This window comes from Argopecten irradians, chromosome 5 (genome assembly GCF_041381155.1).
Source record: "Argopecten irradians isolate NY chromosome 5, Ai_NY, whole genome shotgun sequence".
NCBI classification, from domain to species: domain Eukaryota; kingdom Metazoa; phylum Mollusca; class Bivalvia; order Pectinida; family Pectinidae; genus Argopecten; species Argopecten irradians.
The window spans coordinates 30,561,001-30,578,667 of NC_091138.1; the positions used below are offsets into that span (position 1 = coordinate 30,561,001).

The following is a 17,667-nucleotide window of genomic DNA, read 5'->3' on the forward strand; positions in this document are numbered from 1 at the left end:
GTCTTCTATCACTTCACCGAGCGGCAAAACAGCGACATTAATCTTCACTATTAAAGCATTTGTTTAATTATGCAGGAGATCTTATCTTGTATTTGTTTTGTGTTGTAATAATCTCATTTTATGCCATCGATATGTTCTCATGCTATCATCTGCCCTGCAGGTAGGGCGTTAGAATTGTACCTGCTGCCCCTATTGCATGATCGTAAAAGGCGACTAAATTTAGGATCTTATCTTTTCTCTTCTTCCTAACTGACTTTATCTTTCCTAATGCTTCCCTTGGCACCGCCTCACTTTTGGCCATGAGTTGAGCGTTCGACCCTACGAGGAAGGCTCTGGGTTGTGTCCCCTGGTCGAGACACACCAAAGTCTATAAAATTGGTAATTTCTTCTCCTGCTTAGCGCTCATCATACAGGGAGTGGGACGACTGGTTCGCCAGTTGTCAGTATAATGTGACCGGGTGGGGTGTGTTGCTTGGTGTCTTCGGCGGCGGTGTGTATTGGAATCATCCATGATAATGATAGCAAGAATTTTGGTCGAACTCATAAGAGAAGGAAAACCACGTTGGTTGTGTACATTTCCAATAAAACATTATCAATTATTTAACCTATGTAGTTTTGGCTTTTATTATGCTCCGGTAATAAAATATGGTCTTCCGTAAACGTTATCGATAACAAATGCTATCAAGACAACTTATATACGACGACGGACAGAACAGGATTAGAATAGTAGCATTACTTCAGACTTTGTAGTTCCACTATACAAGCAGACACAACACGAACATACCGCAGTCTCCCAGTACACTCACCTCGCACAGCATACACGCAACGCAGTACATACATGGGAGGCCGTCCTTACATTACCATAGCTGTTAATAGGACGTTAATAAATCAAACAAACAAATCAGACTTTGTCTCAGTTAAACTAAAAATCCTATTATGACAATTTATCAATAAGTTAAAAACGAATTTATCGAATTTTGTTGGTGTTATTCTATTGATTCCTAGATTCACACGTCTTATTTGGGAATGAAAACAAAACAAACATCAAGCGACAATATGGAATTTGTTTTTTTTCTTGAATATGAATTGGAGTCATTATGTATCTCCGTATTTATTAACATACTATAGTAACATTTTAATAATGAACATTTCGTTATACTCTATCGCAGATAATATGAAAAGTGGCATGATATGGTCAATTTAATCAATCAAAAATGTCAAATTAGAAAGAATCAAATAAATCAGAATATTTTCAACATATTTTGTTACATATACACCGTTCGGTAAAACATTGCTATTTTTAGTTACAGAGTATTGGTGCTTTAGCGTAACCAAGCTACATTTAAAACAATCAAACATAGGAAAGTTTGTGAAAAGGATTCTAGACATCAAAGAATTATTAATTGCAGTCAATTACATACATTTTATTCAACACAAGAATTCTACGGAAGTGTATGTGTCGCCTGCACAGCAGTTCAAACATTACAAAAAATGGTTATGCACAGTTGAAAATATTGTTAATAGTTAAGTAAAGTTATCAAGTCCCGTAACTCTTGCAAATATCGACAGAATTTGACCAGTATCAAATCCACCTGAGATCTTATTGAAATAAAGCAATATACATAATTTGGTTGGAATGGCATAATAAATACAAAAGTTATTGAGCAGTAACCAAGAAATTGTCTGGTTTGATGATTTTAAAGTCCCGTAACTCTTGCAAATATTGACGGATTTTGACCAGTATCAAACCCATTTTAGACCTCATTCATATAAAGCAATAAATCAAATTTGGTTCATATCGAACAAAAAATACTAATGTTATCGAGCGGAAACCATGGATTTATCTGTTTTGACGATTTTAAAGTACCGTAACTCTCGCAAATATTTACGGACTTTTGACCAGTATCGAAGCCATCTGTGATCTCATTGATATAAATCAATATGCCAAGTTTGGTTGGCGACGACGCCGCCACACTTATACCTGTGTGTCGCACTTGTGTTGCAGGCGACATAAAAAGTATCTGATGTTAGATATGTGACAAACAAGGTGGCAGCCATGTTTTGCTTTCTGATATAGAAATTTAATTAAATATAGTAATAAAATAAAACTAATTCAGTGAATAAATTAGGTTTAAGATTGTCTCTGCACCTGATTGTCAAAACCATTTTTAATAGTAACATCAAATTATATTATTCTAAAAGACATTGTCCCTTCATGATTTTTACAGAATTAGCAGAGAAAATATTAGCTCAGCAAATACAGTGTAAGCATCTAAGAGCATGATTTTTTTTACCAGAAACAATTTAAATTAGATATGTCTTTTACAAAATTCGAGTAAGAAACGTATCATATCAGAAAAGAGCTACTAATAAAATAAGCAAATTCAAAAATAAAAGAGAGATTAAGGTAATATAACATATGTATCAGATTATCTGAAAAATTATGGATTTTAGTTTAATTGCGTAATTTTTCTCAATTTTGCATTTTACCGCGTAAAAATTCCCAATTCATTGGACCCTGGTCCCAAGTAAAATATTGTAGAAAAATCCGAAGTTGATAAATCTGCATGATAACTGGCAACGGAAAGAGATCATAAATCGGCGAGACATTAAATTCTTGTAAAAAGAGAAATTTCCCTCATGATCTCTCATTATAAAGGTACAGAACTGAAATAATGCATACGTACAAATAATTAGTCATTTTTAATCATTCCAAAGCTAGATACATCTGCATAAATAATTATGCATCAAAAGAAATTAAAAAAATCCGTAAGTATAAATAATACTGCATAAATAGAAATAAAAAAAGAACAAACATCGTATGCAGGAACGTCTGGAAATGATACACTCAATCCGTATTTTAATATTTAATTGAGAACAATGTCAGATATCAAGAGATGGAAAATAATTAAAAAAAAATCTTTGGTCTTTGACAGGTTCAACAAAAGTTTACCCATGAATTTGTTTTGATATCATATTGTTGTTATATGTAATGAAATCGATACTCTCTAGGTCCTCAAATATGATTTATTATAATACTATGTGGATGGTTTATTCTTAAATCGTGTCGGAGAAAGGACACAGAGTTGTTAATGTCAGGTAAATCCTCCCTTAAGGTCTATAAACATGACTTTATAGGGTGGTGTCAGGGTTTGACGTTACATCAAGATAAATATAACTTCGTTTACGGGTACAAGTACTTTATAAATTATGGCAGCTTCATTTTATACTACAGAGATCTAATGTTATTGACTATTTACAGAGTATACATAAATGGACACACAAACACTATGTTACATAGTGTACATATAAAACATGACATATCATGACATGGCAATACCCTGCATTACATATGCATGTGCATTGTATGCATACCAGTACGACACAACATACATACTTGCATGCATACATACATGTACATACACACATGCATACATAGATATTATAGACTTTGAATAGCGCATCGAAAAAGAAAAAAGAAAAAGAAAAACGATGGTTATGAAACGAACTATTTTTGTCTGTGTAGAAATTTTATAGAACCCATTAAAACCCTAGATTTTTTGATATGTTAGTATTATGATATTGAGCGATCTATATATATATCATATCTTACTCAATTTTATCCTTCGATAGAATCACCGGAAATATACTTTTAAAGATGTTCCATCGCCGACAGAGCATAAACGCCACTCATCATGTGAACAATAATTCGTGTTTAATCGTGTATATATATATGTGTCATTAGCACAAAATATAATATAAAATAATTTATTTTGCTTTCGGTGCATGCGCACCATACAGAACACAGTGAGACTGCCACGGAATTTTTTCGGGATGCAATTAATTATTTTTCATATTTTCAACTTGAAGTAAAATTAGAATCTCAAACTTTTCGATGGTGGTAATGGTGTTAAGAAACTTTTGTAACTGAAGAAAAATACTAATTTGTCTGCTCCTGTTTTTGATAGAGAAACAAAAGGCCCAAAGTGCCTGTATCGCTCACGTGGTTTGTAATGCTAAAGGAATTTAATATTTACTTCTAATTCCCCTATTTGGGCCCTACTCTTTCTGCTCCAGGTGGTCAAAGCCAAAATCTATACAAATTATGTTACCCTTCCTCCTTGGACTATTCTGGACCAAAGGTTACAATCAATGCAGAACTCTTGGACTAGTAGCGATTTAAATGATTTAACTCTATTCCCCCTATTGGGCCCGCCCTCCTGCCCTGAGGGGTCAGAACCAACATTTATACAAACTCTGTTCCCCCTTCTCCTGATGATTTTGGCAAAATTTGGTTTCAATCCATGCAGAACTTTTTTAAAGTACCTGTTGGCCCTGCCCCTCCTGTCCCCTTTTCTCCTTACCCAAAGATGTTTTTGGCAAAATTTGGTTTCAATCAATGCAGAACTCTACGACTAGAAGCGTTTTACACGATTTACCTCTATTCCCCTTACATGTATTCCCAGGAGCTCAGAACCCAAAATTACACAAAGTCTGTTCCCCTTCCCCAAGGATGTTTTGGCCAAATTTAGTTACAATTCATGCAAAACTCTATGACTAGTAGCGATTTTAAGAAAATGTTAGACGACGACGAACAGACGGACGCCGGACGTCGCGCCATGACATAAGCTCACCAGCCCTTCGGGCCAGTTGAACAAAAATACAGTTTGTCAACGGTGGAACATCTTTAATCCTTATATGTAGTCGTATTAATGATTTTATGAAGCTCAAATAAAGCTACTCGAAGTTGACAGGAATTCCCGCAATTCATCAATGAGCATACACATATTATTTCCGTCTAATGAAATATGTATTTGAGGTTTTCCCGATATGAAACTGTCAATCGTTTTAATAATTTTATCAGACTCTTCAAAACTCCACAAATCAGGTAGATTTTAGGCGATTGCATAAAATCATTACACACACTTAAAATTCATAACATGGCAAGATGTTTAACGTAGTTGCGACGCGGTGTCGGGTTCAAACCTGATGCGTCTAAGAGGTTTGACGATTTGATTTTGATTTAAACATATTTTATTGCAAAATGTGCAATGGGATTCGGCACAAATTGTACAACTTATATAAAGCCCGTTCCCAAAAAATAAAGCATTCAAATCACATAGACAAAATGGCATTTATAAGATATATATATAATATACATGTATATAAAGTTGTATTTGAGACTGAGACAGAGAGAGAGGGAAAGGTGTGACGAACAAAGATTCAACGTTGCGATCACTATAATTCTACTTTGATCAGTACACGTTAAACATTTCTTGAATTCAACGAAATTTTACTGGTTCCGTATATCATTATTTCTGGATTTTGGATGATTACAAACACAAATAGGCCTTCTGCTGTAAACATACCGGATTTAAGAATATAAACATAAAAGTTGCATCGTTGTTTCAATTACTTCTGAATCAATTCATTGTATATATATCGATTATAAGTATCATAAAAACAATGACTGAGGATTCAGTTTCATTACTATTTTGAAACACCGAAACAGGTAGAGTAATCTTAATCTGACGAATGGGATTTGTCGGTCCCTCGAGCTGAATACAATGTATTGTTGTGCTACTAGTAGCATGTCCATTTTCAACTGGACAAACTTTATGTAACTCAAAGACTGTTGTTGACCTTCCATATTTCATCCTTTTGCGTGCAACGAAACCAAAATCCACTATACAGATGTGCGATAATGAGCCAAAGGAAGAGGGACAAAATATGTACTGTCGCTATTCCGTCTTTGCATATTACAGAGTTAGCTCCCTTGGGGGTAGGTATCGATTGTAACGTCATTATTTTGTGAGCGCAATTCACGTCGTTTTCTCCGAAAAGTATGACGTTACGCTCGTAAACACATGACGTGATAATCAATACCTACCCACAAGGGCAGATGACTCTGTAATATCCACATACAGAATTTGAATGACGCACAGCTATCGCTCTCCAAATGACGGATTATCGCTCGTCGCATGGCGGGATCGCCAATACAACATTGCCAAAAGTTTCCACCATACGACACGGAATTTCAATTGTAGCAATACATATACTGTTTACAAGTGCTTCATGTTTCTTGCATTCATTTCAGTACTGTCTGCGTTTCGTGGAAACAATCTTTTTTTCTTAGTGAAAGTTTGTATTTCGTACATAAAAATGATAAAACGCTAACATTTGAATTGTTAATTTTTACTCAAACATAGTTTTGAATATGAATACATCCACAAAGCACAAATGGGCATAAATGATGTGGATCAAATGATTTGTGGCACAGGTTCGACTGCCTGGGAGGCCAACATACTTGTACACAGCAATATGTTTGTGGTTATGACACAACATCATTATAGACTTGAACGTCAATTAACATAAAACATGTAACACACTTTAAAACGTTAATTGTATCCAATGTCATGACTCTTTAACGAATATCAAAATTTTGTTGTTGGCGGGCATGTCAACCTGTAAATAAATAAGGTAGGTGCGCTTAGTTTCACTTCTTGTATTTGGATAAGTGATATGTTTTAAAACAAGATGAGAATTGATATGATAATAGAACATATATATATATATATATATATATGTATATCAAAGCAGAAAAATCAACAAAAGAATTATTATTATTGAGCTTGTGGGTTTGGAGTTTCAGCTAGTCAATAAACTTTTGCATTTTTGTTTTTCTCGCAAATCAACCCTTTTTTCACTAAAACAATTTTTACTCAAAATTAATTTTAAAACAAGAGGCCCATGGGCCTTAACGGTCACCTGAGTTAGAATATATAATGAAATAAATAAATAATGAAACAAATTAAAGGGCCTTGAAATTGGTCAGTGATTTATAAATTTGACCTTTTTAGACTATGAAGAGTATTTGCTTCCATCAAACCGGTGAACTTAGAGGTATTTTTTTTAAATTTTAATCAATTTGAGTATTTGACCCTGTTTGGTCCTGCCCCTCTGGTCCCCCGGGGGTCATCGAGGACGGATATGGATGTTCAAATGCTATATCTTAGGCTAATAATTCTGATCAAGTTTGACTAATTTCCTACGAAAATTGGGCAAATAATGTTCACAAATATGTTTTTCCTATATAAACTAAAGTAAACTTGACCCCTCCCCAGGGGGTAACGTGAGACCCCAAGGTCATATAATTCACAGTTTTTATAAAACACCTGAAGACCTTTCCATCTATAATTATTTGATTCTACTATATCCAGAATTTTAAAAGATTTTTGAAGTTTTAGCCTATTTGACCCTTTTTTAGTCCCGCCCCTCTGCCCCCAGGGGGTCGGCCAGGTTCAATGTGGATATGATATTAAAATGCTATCTGAGGCTAATAATTCTAACCAAGTTTGACTCATTTCCTATGAAAATTCAGCAAAAAATGCTTATTAATGTGTTTTTCCTATATAAACTATAGTAAACTTGACCCCCTCCCCAAGGGGAAACAGGAGATCCCAGGGTCATATAATTTACAATTTTTATAAACAAACTTTAAGATATTTTCATCTATAAAGTGTATTTGATTATACCATTTCCAGAATTTTAAAAGAATATTTTTGAAGTTTTAGCCTATTTGACCTTTTTTGGTCCCGCCCCTCTGCCCCCAGGGGGTCGGCCTGGACCAATATGGATATAATATGGATATGATATTAAAATGCTATCTCAGGCTAATAATTCTAACCAAGTTTGACTCGTTTCCAATGAAAATTGAGCAAAAAATGCTCATAAATGTGTTTTCCCTATATAAACTGTATAGTAAATTTGACCCCCTCCCCAGGGGGAAATGTGAGACCCCAGGGTCATATAATTCACAATTTTTGTAAAGGACCTTAAGACCTTTCTATTTATAAAAAGTATTGGTTTCTACCATTTCCAGAATTTCAGAAGAAGATTTTTGAAGTTTTAGCCTATTTGACCCTTTTGTAGCCCCGCCCCTCTGCCCCAAGGGGGTCGGCCAGAACCAATGTGGATATGATATTAAAATGCTATCTCAGGATAATAAATCTAACCAAGCTTGACTCGTTTCCAATGAAAATTGAGCAAAAAAAATGCTCATAAATGTGTTTTCCCTACATAAACTATAGTAAACTTGACCCTCTCCCCAAGGGGAAACGTGAGACCCCAGGGTCATATAATTCACAATTTTTGTAAAGGACCTTAAGACTTTCTAATTATGAAAAGTATTTGATTCTAGAAGTTTTTTGAAGTTTTAGCCTATTTGACCCCTTTTGACCCCGCCCCTAAGGCCCCTTGGGGTCAGTCATCGAAAATTTGTAAATAGGATTATATGGCCATCTCATACTGATAATTCTGACAACATTTGACTCATTTCCTATTACAAATGGCCAAATAATGCGCAAAAATGTGTTTTCCCAATATAAACTATAGTAAACTTAACCCCCTCCCCAGGGGGAAACTAGAGACCCCAGGGTCATATAATTCACAATTTTTGTAAAGGACCTTAAGACCTTTCTATCTATGAAGAGTATTTGATTCTACCACATCTGTGAGTAGAGAAGAAGATTTTTGAAATTTTACTCAATTTTACCCCTTTTGGCCCCTCCCACAGCCCCCTGGGGGGTGGGGACCATATAATTCACAATTTTGATTGGCCTTATGCCTTAGAAGGTTTGTGCAAAATTTCATTGAAATTGCTTCAGCAGTTTTGGAGAAGAAGTCGAAAATGTAAATTGTTTACGGACATACGACGGACGACGCACGACGACAGTCAAAAGGCGATTAGAATAGGTCACTTGAGACTTCGTCTCAGGTGACCTAAAAATCGGGTATCATTATCTTTGTCAACTAGAAAGTGAAGATGAATACAGTGTTTATTTCTAATATTTCTGTAAGGTAGTATCACAAGGGCCAATCAGTTTTATACTTACCATCTGATGTAACTTAAGGCGGTTTGTCTGAGCCAATTTCTCCAGATCATCTATATCCCTCACTCCCCATCTACAATCTCTGTCAATGACATAGTACATGTACACTTCAACAATTCTCCAATGAGCCAGGTTACATAGTTAGAGATTACAGTATTTTAAGGGACTGTCAGAGACCGCCTATCATTCGCACCATTCCCAATGCCAATGGAATTTTTTCTTCCGTGTTTACCATTATTCACAAAGGATGTAAAGTACAAAAATGTATTACGTGGTTACGTGCCTTGGTGAGCTACATTCATTGATGCATAATATTGTAAAAATGGTTCAGCAATTTCGCTACATTTCATCAATATTCTTTTAATTATGGAAATTACTAACCTCAAACTGCCACCATAAAAAATTGTACAAAAAGGAAACGGTCCCCAATTTAAGTTTCTCTGGGTAACCTTTATGTAGGTAACCTTTATGTATGGGACATCACTGAATTGAGGATTGTTTATTGAACTGCATATACATGTAGTAATTAAAATTATACATTTTACATTCAATATTTAGAGGACGCTTAGACTTTCGGAACACTTTGATGTATAGTCACGGTAGACTACTGATACAAAAACGTAGCAGGTGGCTGCTACAACACTTACTGTGATTTTAAATACTGGTCAAACTTCACATTACTTTCCGGTGTCAAACTGCCGTGTATAGCGAATGGCTGGAAAACAAAGTCGTAATTACCTCATCATGTTGTTAGAACTCTCCCGAGGTATCCTCCCGTTTTCGGTATTATATAATGACAGAAAAACTAGTATTGAAATTAGCAATTTAAAATGAACGACAATAAATTCATTTAACTATCAAAGATAACACAATTTATAAAGATTTATAAAATCATTAATTACAATAAATGATCAACTTTTTTTGTTATGTTTTAAGATTTCAAATATCTACTACTTTTTAGCACAAGCGACTCTTTCTTCAGTGATGTATTGAGTAAAAATAAAATAATAGATAACTGGAAAGTCACTATAAAAATGATACACATCCCACAATGTGAGTGAGTATCGAAGTAAAATATTAAAAGTAGAACAATATTACCGCATGTAAATAAATAGTAATCACATGGACAAACTTGTGTGATATGTCACACGCAGTGACGTATCACACACATTTCAGTTCTCTATAGTACTTACTCCGTATATAAAAAGGTATCCTCCCGATTTTAGTAGGTAATTAGCTCCCGCGAAAAGTCCCTTAAAAAGAAAAGGCGTAAATGTAAATAATATGCAAATGTAGTTTTATAGCACTTCCGAGTTCTGTGAACGTTCTCAGAATTATTATATGGTATGCTATCATGAATTTGAAAGAGGTCTTTAACTCATTCACCCCTGAAGACACATTTGAAGTCTTCTAATTCAAAGGCTGGAAGAGTCTATTGTGAATTTTCAGGGGGAAATGAGGTAATCAATTAACTTAGATAATCACAGGTGTTCGTTTCTAATATCAGTATAAGTATAATACTGGGTCAAGGTCTATAATTCGGCCGGCCATATAACACTACCCAATTTCAGAAAAAGTATGATTATTAACCAACCGTATAGGATATAATAATAGGAATACTCTCAATCGACAGCCAGATAATTTATCTTTATTTTGGTATATGATACAATATATATCATGCCGTATAAATGTCACTAGGTATCCAAAAACATCGGAAAACAGCCAGATTTCAACTGGTCGGACACAGTGGTGTCCTCCGATGAACACGCCAGGGCTCTAATGGGTAGCTCAAAAACCACTGCATGTCAACACTTCAGCGTCATAAGAATGAAAGTTTGGTAGAAAACAAACTTACCGGTTAGTAAATCCCTGGATAAATACCATCCATTTGCCTAACGTAGCCCTTTGAAATTTTCCGATTGAAAAAAAAATATGTCTCTAGCCGCCATGTAAGTATGTGTGCAGTAGATTTGTTTTGTCGGCGTTGATTGGCTCTCGAAAATTAATTGACCAATCAACGCCGAGAAAACAAATGTACTACACACATATCAACATGACGGCTAGAGACACACATTTTTTCAATCGGAAATTTCAAAAGGCTGTATTGCGCAAATGGATGGTACATAGATAAACACTAACATACCGGTAAGTTTGTTTTTTACCAAACTTTAATTCCTATGAAGCTGAAGTGTTGACATGCAGTGGTTTTTGAACTACCCATTAGAGCCCTAGCGTGTTTATCGGAGGACACCACAGTGTCCGACCAGTTGAAATCTGGCTGTTTTCCGATGTTTCTGGATACCTAGTGACATTTATACGGCATGATATATATTGTATCATATACCAAATTAAAGATAAATTATCTGGCTGTCGATTGAGAGTATTTCTATTATTATATCCTATACGGTTGGATAATAATCATACTTTTTCTGAAATTGGGTAGTGTTATATGGCCGGCCGAGTTATAGACCTTGACCCAGTATTATACTTATACTTATATTAGAAACGAACACCTGTGATCAAATCATCAAATATGAAAAGCTATCAAAGTTCGTATTAAACCATAATACACCATTACTTTGGCTGCAGACTTCTAGACAGATAATGGTGTCGTCTTAAGAAAGCTATATTCATTCTGATCATTGACATAATAAAATACGTAATCGCATAACCGGCCCGTCCAGCCATGTCATACGGCCAAGTCATAAATATCGTAAGACACATATGTAATAACATTGTTAGGACGTCACATATAGATTTGACATCATAATATTTGTATGACGTCGCATGATTGTTTCAGTATACGGAAATGTCACATTCGAGCCGGATTTCTACTGTTATATAGAGACGAAATTTAAAGTTTTGCTTATATTTCTATTAATAAAAGTTATGTGATAAATAGAATCTTACAGTCGTGACTAGGTGATATGAAATTTATCAAACTCGTTAAAAATAACAATTTAAAGTATTGAACTCGTTTGATAAATTCCATATCACATAGTCACTCATGTAAGATCCTCCATCTATCACAGAATCCGCTTGATATCCAGTGGTTTCGCAGATGTAATATTTTTTGTATTTGACACTACTGCAATATGATTTGGAGCGATTTTCAATGGCTGAAAATTCATTGTAACGCCAAGACAGAAACAATGAAAAAACATTTGAAAAAAATGACGTGATCTGTGTCCGACAACTTACCACAGCCGTATCCCAGGGCGAGATATGGATCATATTGGCGTTGAGTATGACAGTAAGGGACCCCTCCCCCAGACCTCCTCCCCACCCCCGGGGGTCGGTGGTGACATCCAATATCACCGGTTCTTTCACATTTGTTACCTTTGTATGTTGTATAAATGCTGAAATACTACAACACAATGATATATGTCAGGAATAGCATATAAAAGTTAATAAAGCTATTTCAGTTTTCCGAAAGTGACAGAACTGCTGAAGTAATAACGTCCGATGTCGATCCCCACATACTATAACACTGGCCATAGCCTATTTGTAGTAATAATGACCTTTATAGATGTCTTTTTGACACCATAATCAATCCCAAGCTGTATTATCTCATAAGCTACCATCACGTGATATTGCTTGAAAATACAATTACTTTTTTAATTATCATCTGGAAACTCAACATTTGCCAAAACTATTTATAGTACTGCCAAGTACCTTGTAGTTGACGACAAAATCAATACCAAACTGTTTTCAAGCTGTTTTACCTCAAAAGCTACTATTGTATGAAGTTTCAACAAAATCCATGAAACCAACATTGCCAAATCTATCCATTTTTAGTAACAGTGAGCTTTGTAGTTGATCTTTTGGCACCGAAATCTATCCCTAGCTGTGTTACCTCAAAAGCTATTATTAAATGAGGTTTAAACAAAATTCATCAATCCGTTTCAAGTTATTGTCTGGGAACAGTCATCCGTCCAGACAAACACTTTAGTCCCCTCCGGTTTCACCTACAGGGGACTAATAAACTATCTTTCTTAAACAATGGATTTCTTTTCTGGATATTTCACTTTTAAATCATGTATGACTTCTTATTGTTCCGACAGGCATATGATGATATGGTAACACTGCCGTACACGCCTCTTAAGATAAATCAATTTTAGTCATACCCTACATCGGAGTTTTTCATTTATTTATTTCTTACACATATTTCAAGAGTTCATTCAAAATTGCTATAATAAAACACTTCTTTCTTATTCGGTTCTTTACGTTCCTGAAATACACATATGCCCTTCACTTGGTTTTCCCAAAGTTAAAATAAACATATTAAATCAAATATCTTCAATTATGTTTTAAAGGAATATGATTCTACTAGCTTCACTGATGAACCAAATGTTCAAAAATTAATAAAGAACTGAACGGAAATATATACGATTCTTGTTACCAGATATTTAAACCACTATCTACTTCAGAAAATCAATATCACCAGTTTCGTACTTAAGAAAATCTCCAGTTTCTTAATCACGTTTTTATAAATACAGTCGAGACTGTCTGCGGACTCACTGTATATATAGATTACCTGTCTTGTGTGACATTATTTGAGACCCCCAACGTAGTTTGCTATATTGGTCTGTTTTCCCTGTCTTACGTTGATACATGTAATTTAATGTTTTTATTGATTCGCTGTTTTAAATAGCATCGTTGAATTAAATTATCTATATGCTTTACCTTTGTAAATTTCTGTCTTCGATTTCAGTAGGCAGCCATGTTAGACGGGGGAAGTGAGGGGCGAAATGTGTAACATGGGAGCCGCTCCCTGATGCCACCTCTAATGCGAGCCCCTCTCTGTCCTGTGGAAGAGCCTTCTTTAGAACCTCAAGGATCGGTCCCTTATTCTTCTCGGTCGCCGGGAAATGCAACATCCTATTGAACTCTTGTTAAAATTAAAAGGTAGATTTCAAGTGTAAGCTTATCTTAACACAGCTGGTTATCTGGCCTTGACTACACAAGTATTTATGCATAAACATGAATATTTTGTGGATATTTCTTTTATAAATGAAATGTGTTGAGTCACACTTAGGTAGATTACATCGCGTATGCTACGTATACATGTCTCGGAATTTAAAAACACGACAGTACGATTTTTTTTTTTAACCTGGGCCAAAAATTGTGACGGTGATTAATTCCTAGAACAGACCTATAACGTGCTTCTATAATAGATATCATAAAAATAATATCGACCATCTTTTAGAATTATTCTTATGCAAGTGTCTAGAAATTACTCAAATCATGTAAATATTTGTACGCGTAATTCATACTGTGTGATAAATTCGTGATTTCAATAACCGAATCCGTTTTCAAAACTAGTATGATCGCTGTATTTCCGGTAATACTGTATATGGTCGTCCCAGCCTAATAAAGTATGTCTACAACTAGCAATCGACACGATTTCTTATGACATTCAACAGTACATGTTCTGATACTTTTGTAATGAGGCTAATTGTAAAGGTATTGACTGAAAGTCGTTAGAATGAATACTACGGTGTACTTACTTGTACGCGCTCCACCGACCAGCCGTGCTAGGCCTATCATTAAATCTTCTGTTCTTGGGGTAAAACGTGTACGACGGACCCGACCGCGGTATAGGAATTCAGTCTGTTAAGTGTACACAACCCTTGTGTCGAGTAGGTCATTTAAGAGCGGTATCTCGGTAATCAATTTTAAATATTTCGTATAGGTGTACTTTATTGCTCCGATACTAGATTAATCTTGCACGTCGACTAGTGGTCTGTATATCGCTACAACTTAGCAAAATATAATTTATTTTAATTAGATTGCAATTAAATAAAGTTCGGTTACAATTGGCCGCGAGTCCAGTTGAACAGTTCGTAGGGGCGAGTTTTATTCCTAAAACGGAGGCGAAAAAGCATGGGATTTACGTAACTTTTTATTTTTTGTTAATATGTTTCACAATGCTGAACACATCCTGTCACTATATAATTGCAAATATTTACATGATTATTTGTTAGGTAATTCGCTTATTTATACACACCAGTTTGGTTTTTACACCTGGTTATTCTACAACTGATTACCTTAAATAGTTTTTTTTTTAGATATATGTGATACTTTGGAAAAAAGACAACAAACCTGTTTATTATTTTGTGATATTTATAAGGCGTTCGACAGTGTGGCACAGTGGATAGGATAGGAAGCCAAATACTATAACTATGGTACATCACAAAAGTTATTAGAAGGCATGCAGGGGTGTAGCAAGGGTCTGTCCTATCTCTTGAATATGGTTTGTTTGTTTGTTTGATTAATTAACAGCTATGGCCATGAAAGGACGGCCTCCCATGTATGCGGTGTGTTGCGTGTATGTAGTGCGAAGTGAGTGTTTTGGGAACCTGCGGTATATTCATGTTGTGTCTTCTTGTATGGTGGAACTATTGCCCTTTTTATAGTGCTATATAGAGTTGTTGGCCGTTAAATGGGACAATTTTTATCTCGAATTTGACCTGAATTGCGTAATTGATATCATTTTTAATAATATTACTGTTAATTTTGTTAAAAATCATCGACATCTAGGATTAACATGGATTATGATTTTAAGTTGTTGCGACAATGTTGGTCTTAAGCGGCAGACAAAGACACCATATATGTAAACTGTTACAAAGCAACAAGGAGTTCTTCGGAAATTATTTTGTTTGTTTGATTAATTAACATCTCATTAACAGCCAGGGTCATGTAAGGACGGCCTCCCTTGTATGTGGTGTAGCGTGTGTGAAGTACGAGGTGCGTGTTTTGGGTGGTATATTCGTGTTATGCGTTCCGATATAGTGGAACTCTTGGCCTTTTTTATAGTTCGAAATCACTGAAGCGTGCCGACGAAGACACCAAGCAACACATCCCACCCAATCACATCATACGGACACCTGGCGACTTAAAACATCATTCTCTCTTTGGCCTTACAGGTAGGGAGTTAGAATTGTACCTGCTGCCCCTAATGCATGATCGTAAAAGGCGACTTAATTAAGGATATAATTTTTTCTCTTCTTCCTATCCGACTTTTCCTAATGCCTCCCTTGACACCGTCTAACTTTTGGCCTTGAGTTTAGCGTTCGCCCCTATGAGGAAGGCTCTGGGTCTCGTCCCTTGGCCGAGACACACCAAAGTCTATAATAGTTGTAGTTTCTGCTCCTGCTTAGCGCTCAGCAAACAGGGAGTGGGACGACTGGTTCGTCTGTTGTCAGTATAATATGACCGGGTGGGCTGTGTTGCTTGGTGTCTTCAGCGGCATGCTTCAGCGATATAGCACTATAAAAAGGGCAGCAGTTCCACTATACAAAAGACACAACACGAACACACCGCAATCTCCCAAAACACGCACCTCGCACTTCACATACGTGCGCCACACACTGCATACAAGGGAGACCGTCCTTACATGACCCTGGATGTTAGAGAACGTTAAAATAATCAAACAAACATTATCTGTAGATAAAAATAAACTTTCATTCTTCATACAATTATTGGAAGTTGTATGACGGTTTTTCGGTCGCCGATATATATTTTTTTAGAAAAATTACAATTTAAAGCAAGTTGTATTGTTTTTGGGTTTGCCATCTTTCTTTTAAGTAGACATCCTGTTTATATTGTGAAACTGGCTATGAGCCCTTGTCTAACAGATAGTGTCGTTGAAAACTCCACAGCGTTGTTTTTTTTTTTAAATAAAAAACATCATGGACTTACCCTAACCTATTTACAAACATTTCCTCCCTCCTATTGTTGCTGATAACACCCAACAAAATTTCGTAATGCATAAAATTAAACATTTTCAAATAATAAACATTAATCGAATATCTCTATTTTACCATTCGTTAATGGAACCAACTTGCTAAACACCAGGCACAGTGAGTCAATCTACATATCTAAACATATATTTCGCAACCAAGACTTACCTGTAATACACGATTTCGTCTTATTGGAGACCGCAATCTAAACATAATACATTTATTTGTTTGTTTGATTATTTTAACGTCCTATTAACAATCAGGGTCATGTAAGGACGGCCTCGCATGTATGCAGTGTGTAGCTTGTGTAAAGAGCGAGGTGCGTGTTAACCATAATACATAAATATATATTTACACTTGCTAGGCTTGTTCACTATACGCAAATACTAGCCGATTTTGTTTACCATAACTGCATGGTAACATTGAGCTTTGAACTTGCGTATGGAAATGTTCAATGCAATATTAAGGGGCTACTTTTTTAAAAAGAAACACATGGCTTTGTTTACATTTTGACGCAACATTACGTGTATATTGTTGTTTTTCATAGAATTTTGGAAAATGTAAACAATACATATATGTTTTATATTTATATATGATACCAATATTTTTTTATTAACAATTGTAGAAAAAAAAAACGGGAAAAATATCCCGACCGGGGCGACGTGCAGTGCTGTCAAATGTAAACATTACCTCTGTGTCTGTTCATCCTACGATCGTGCTTTGGGGTGGACGGGCGTGAGGCCCTCTGACAGAGGTCAGTTATAAACGTATCCTCTTGTCTTTATTCTTTCAGAATTTAATCATGTGTATTATAAAACATGCACCGCTAGTAATCCACGTGTTGACAGTTACGCGTCACCACAAATACATTATATCGAAAACAAGTGAAAATGTTCCGTCTGTGGGCTAGATGGCGATGGATCTAAGCGTAAATAATATAATCACATGGCTCCCAAGGATGTAATATCGTCAAGTCGGACGACAATCTCAAACACGTTGAGCAACTTGAACATCGGTGTTTTACACCCGGT

At 35.6% G+C, this 17,667-nt stretch overlaps 1 protein-coding gene across 1 annotated transcript; it reads right to left on the reverse strand.

Moving 5' to 3' along the window:
- Positions 1–6,179: 6,179 nt before the first annotated feature.
- LOC138323506 (methyltransferase-like 26) lies at positions 6,180–14,558 on the reverse strand. Its single transcript, XM_069268159.1, has 7 exons — positions 14,402–14,558; positions 13,578–13,782; positions 12,093–12,258; positions 10,085–10,144; positions 9,539–9,606; positions 8,895–8,973; positions 6,180–6,465 (listed from the first exon to the last, which is right to left on the reverse strand). Exons 1-7 carry the CDS (start codon positions 14,439–14,441, stop codon positions 6,415–6,417), a joined length of 669 nt encoding a protein of 222 aa, XP_069124260.1. The 5' UTR covers positions 14,442–14,558; the 3' UTR covers positions 6,180–6,414.
- Between the last annotated feature and the right edge of the window lie 3,109 nt (positions 14,559–17,667).

Bases quoted from the DNA above. Each gene is read 5' to 3' on its own strand.
- LOC138323506 (XM_069268159.1), bottom strand. From the start codon at position 14,441: ATGATAGGCCTAGCACGGCTGGTCGGTGGAGCGCGTACAA. The intron at 13,783-14,401 runs GTAAGTACACCG...AATTTTAACAAG, and splicing joins GGTCGGTGGAGCGCGTACAA to AGTTCAATAGGATGTTGCAT. The intron at 6,466-8,894 runs GTAAGTATAAAA...ATTTATTTACAG, and splicing joins GCCTTAAGTTACATCAGATG to GTTGACATGCCCGCCAACAA.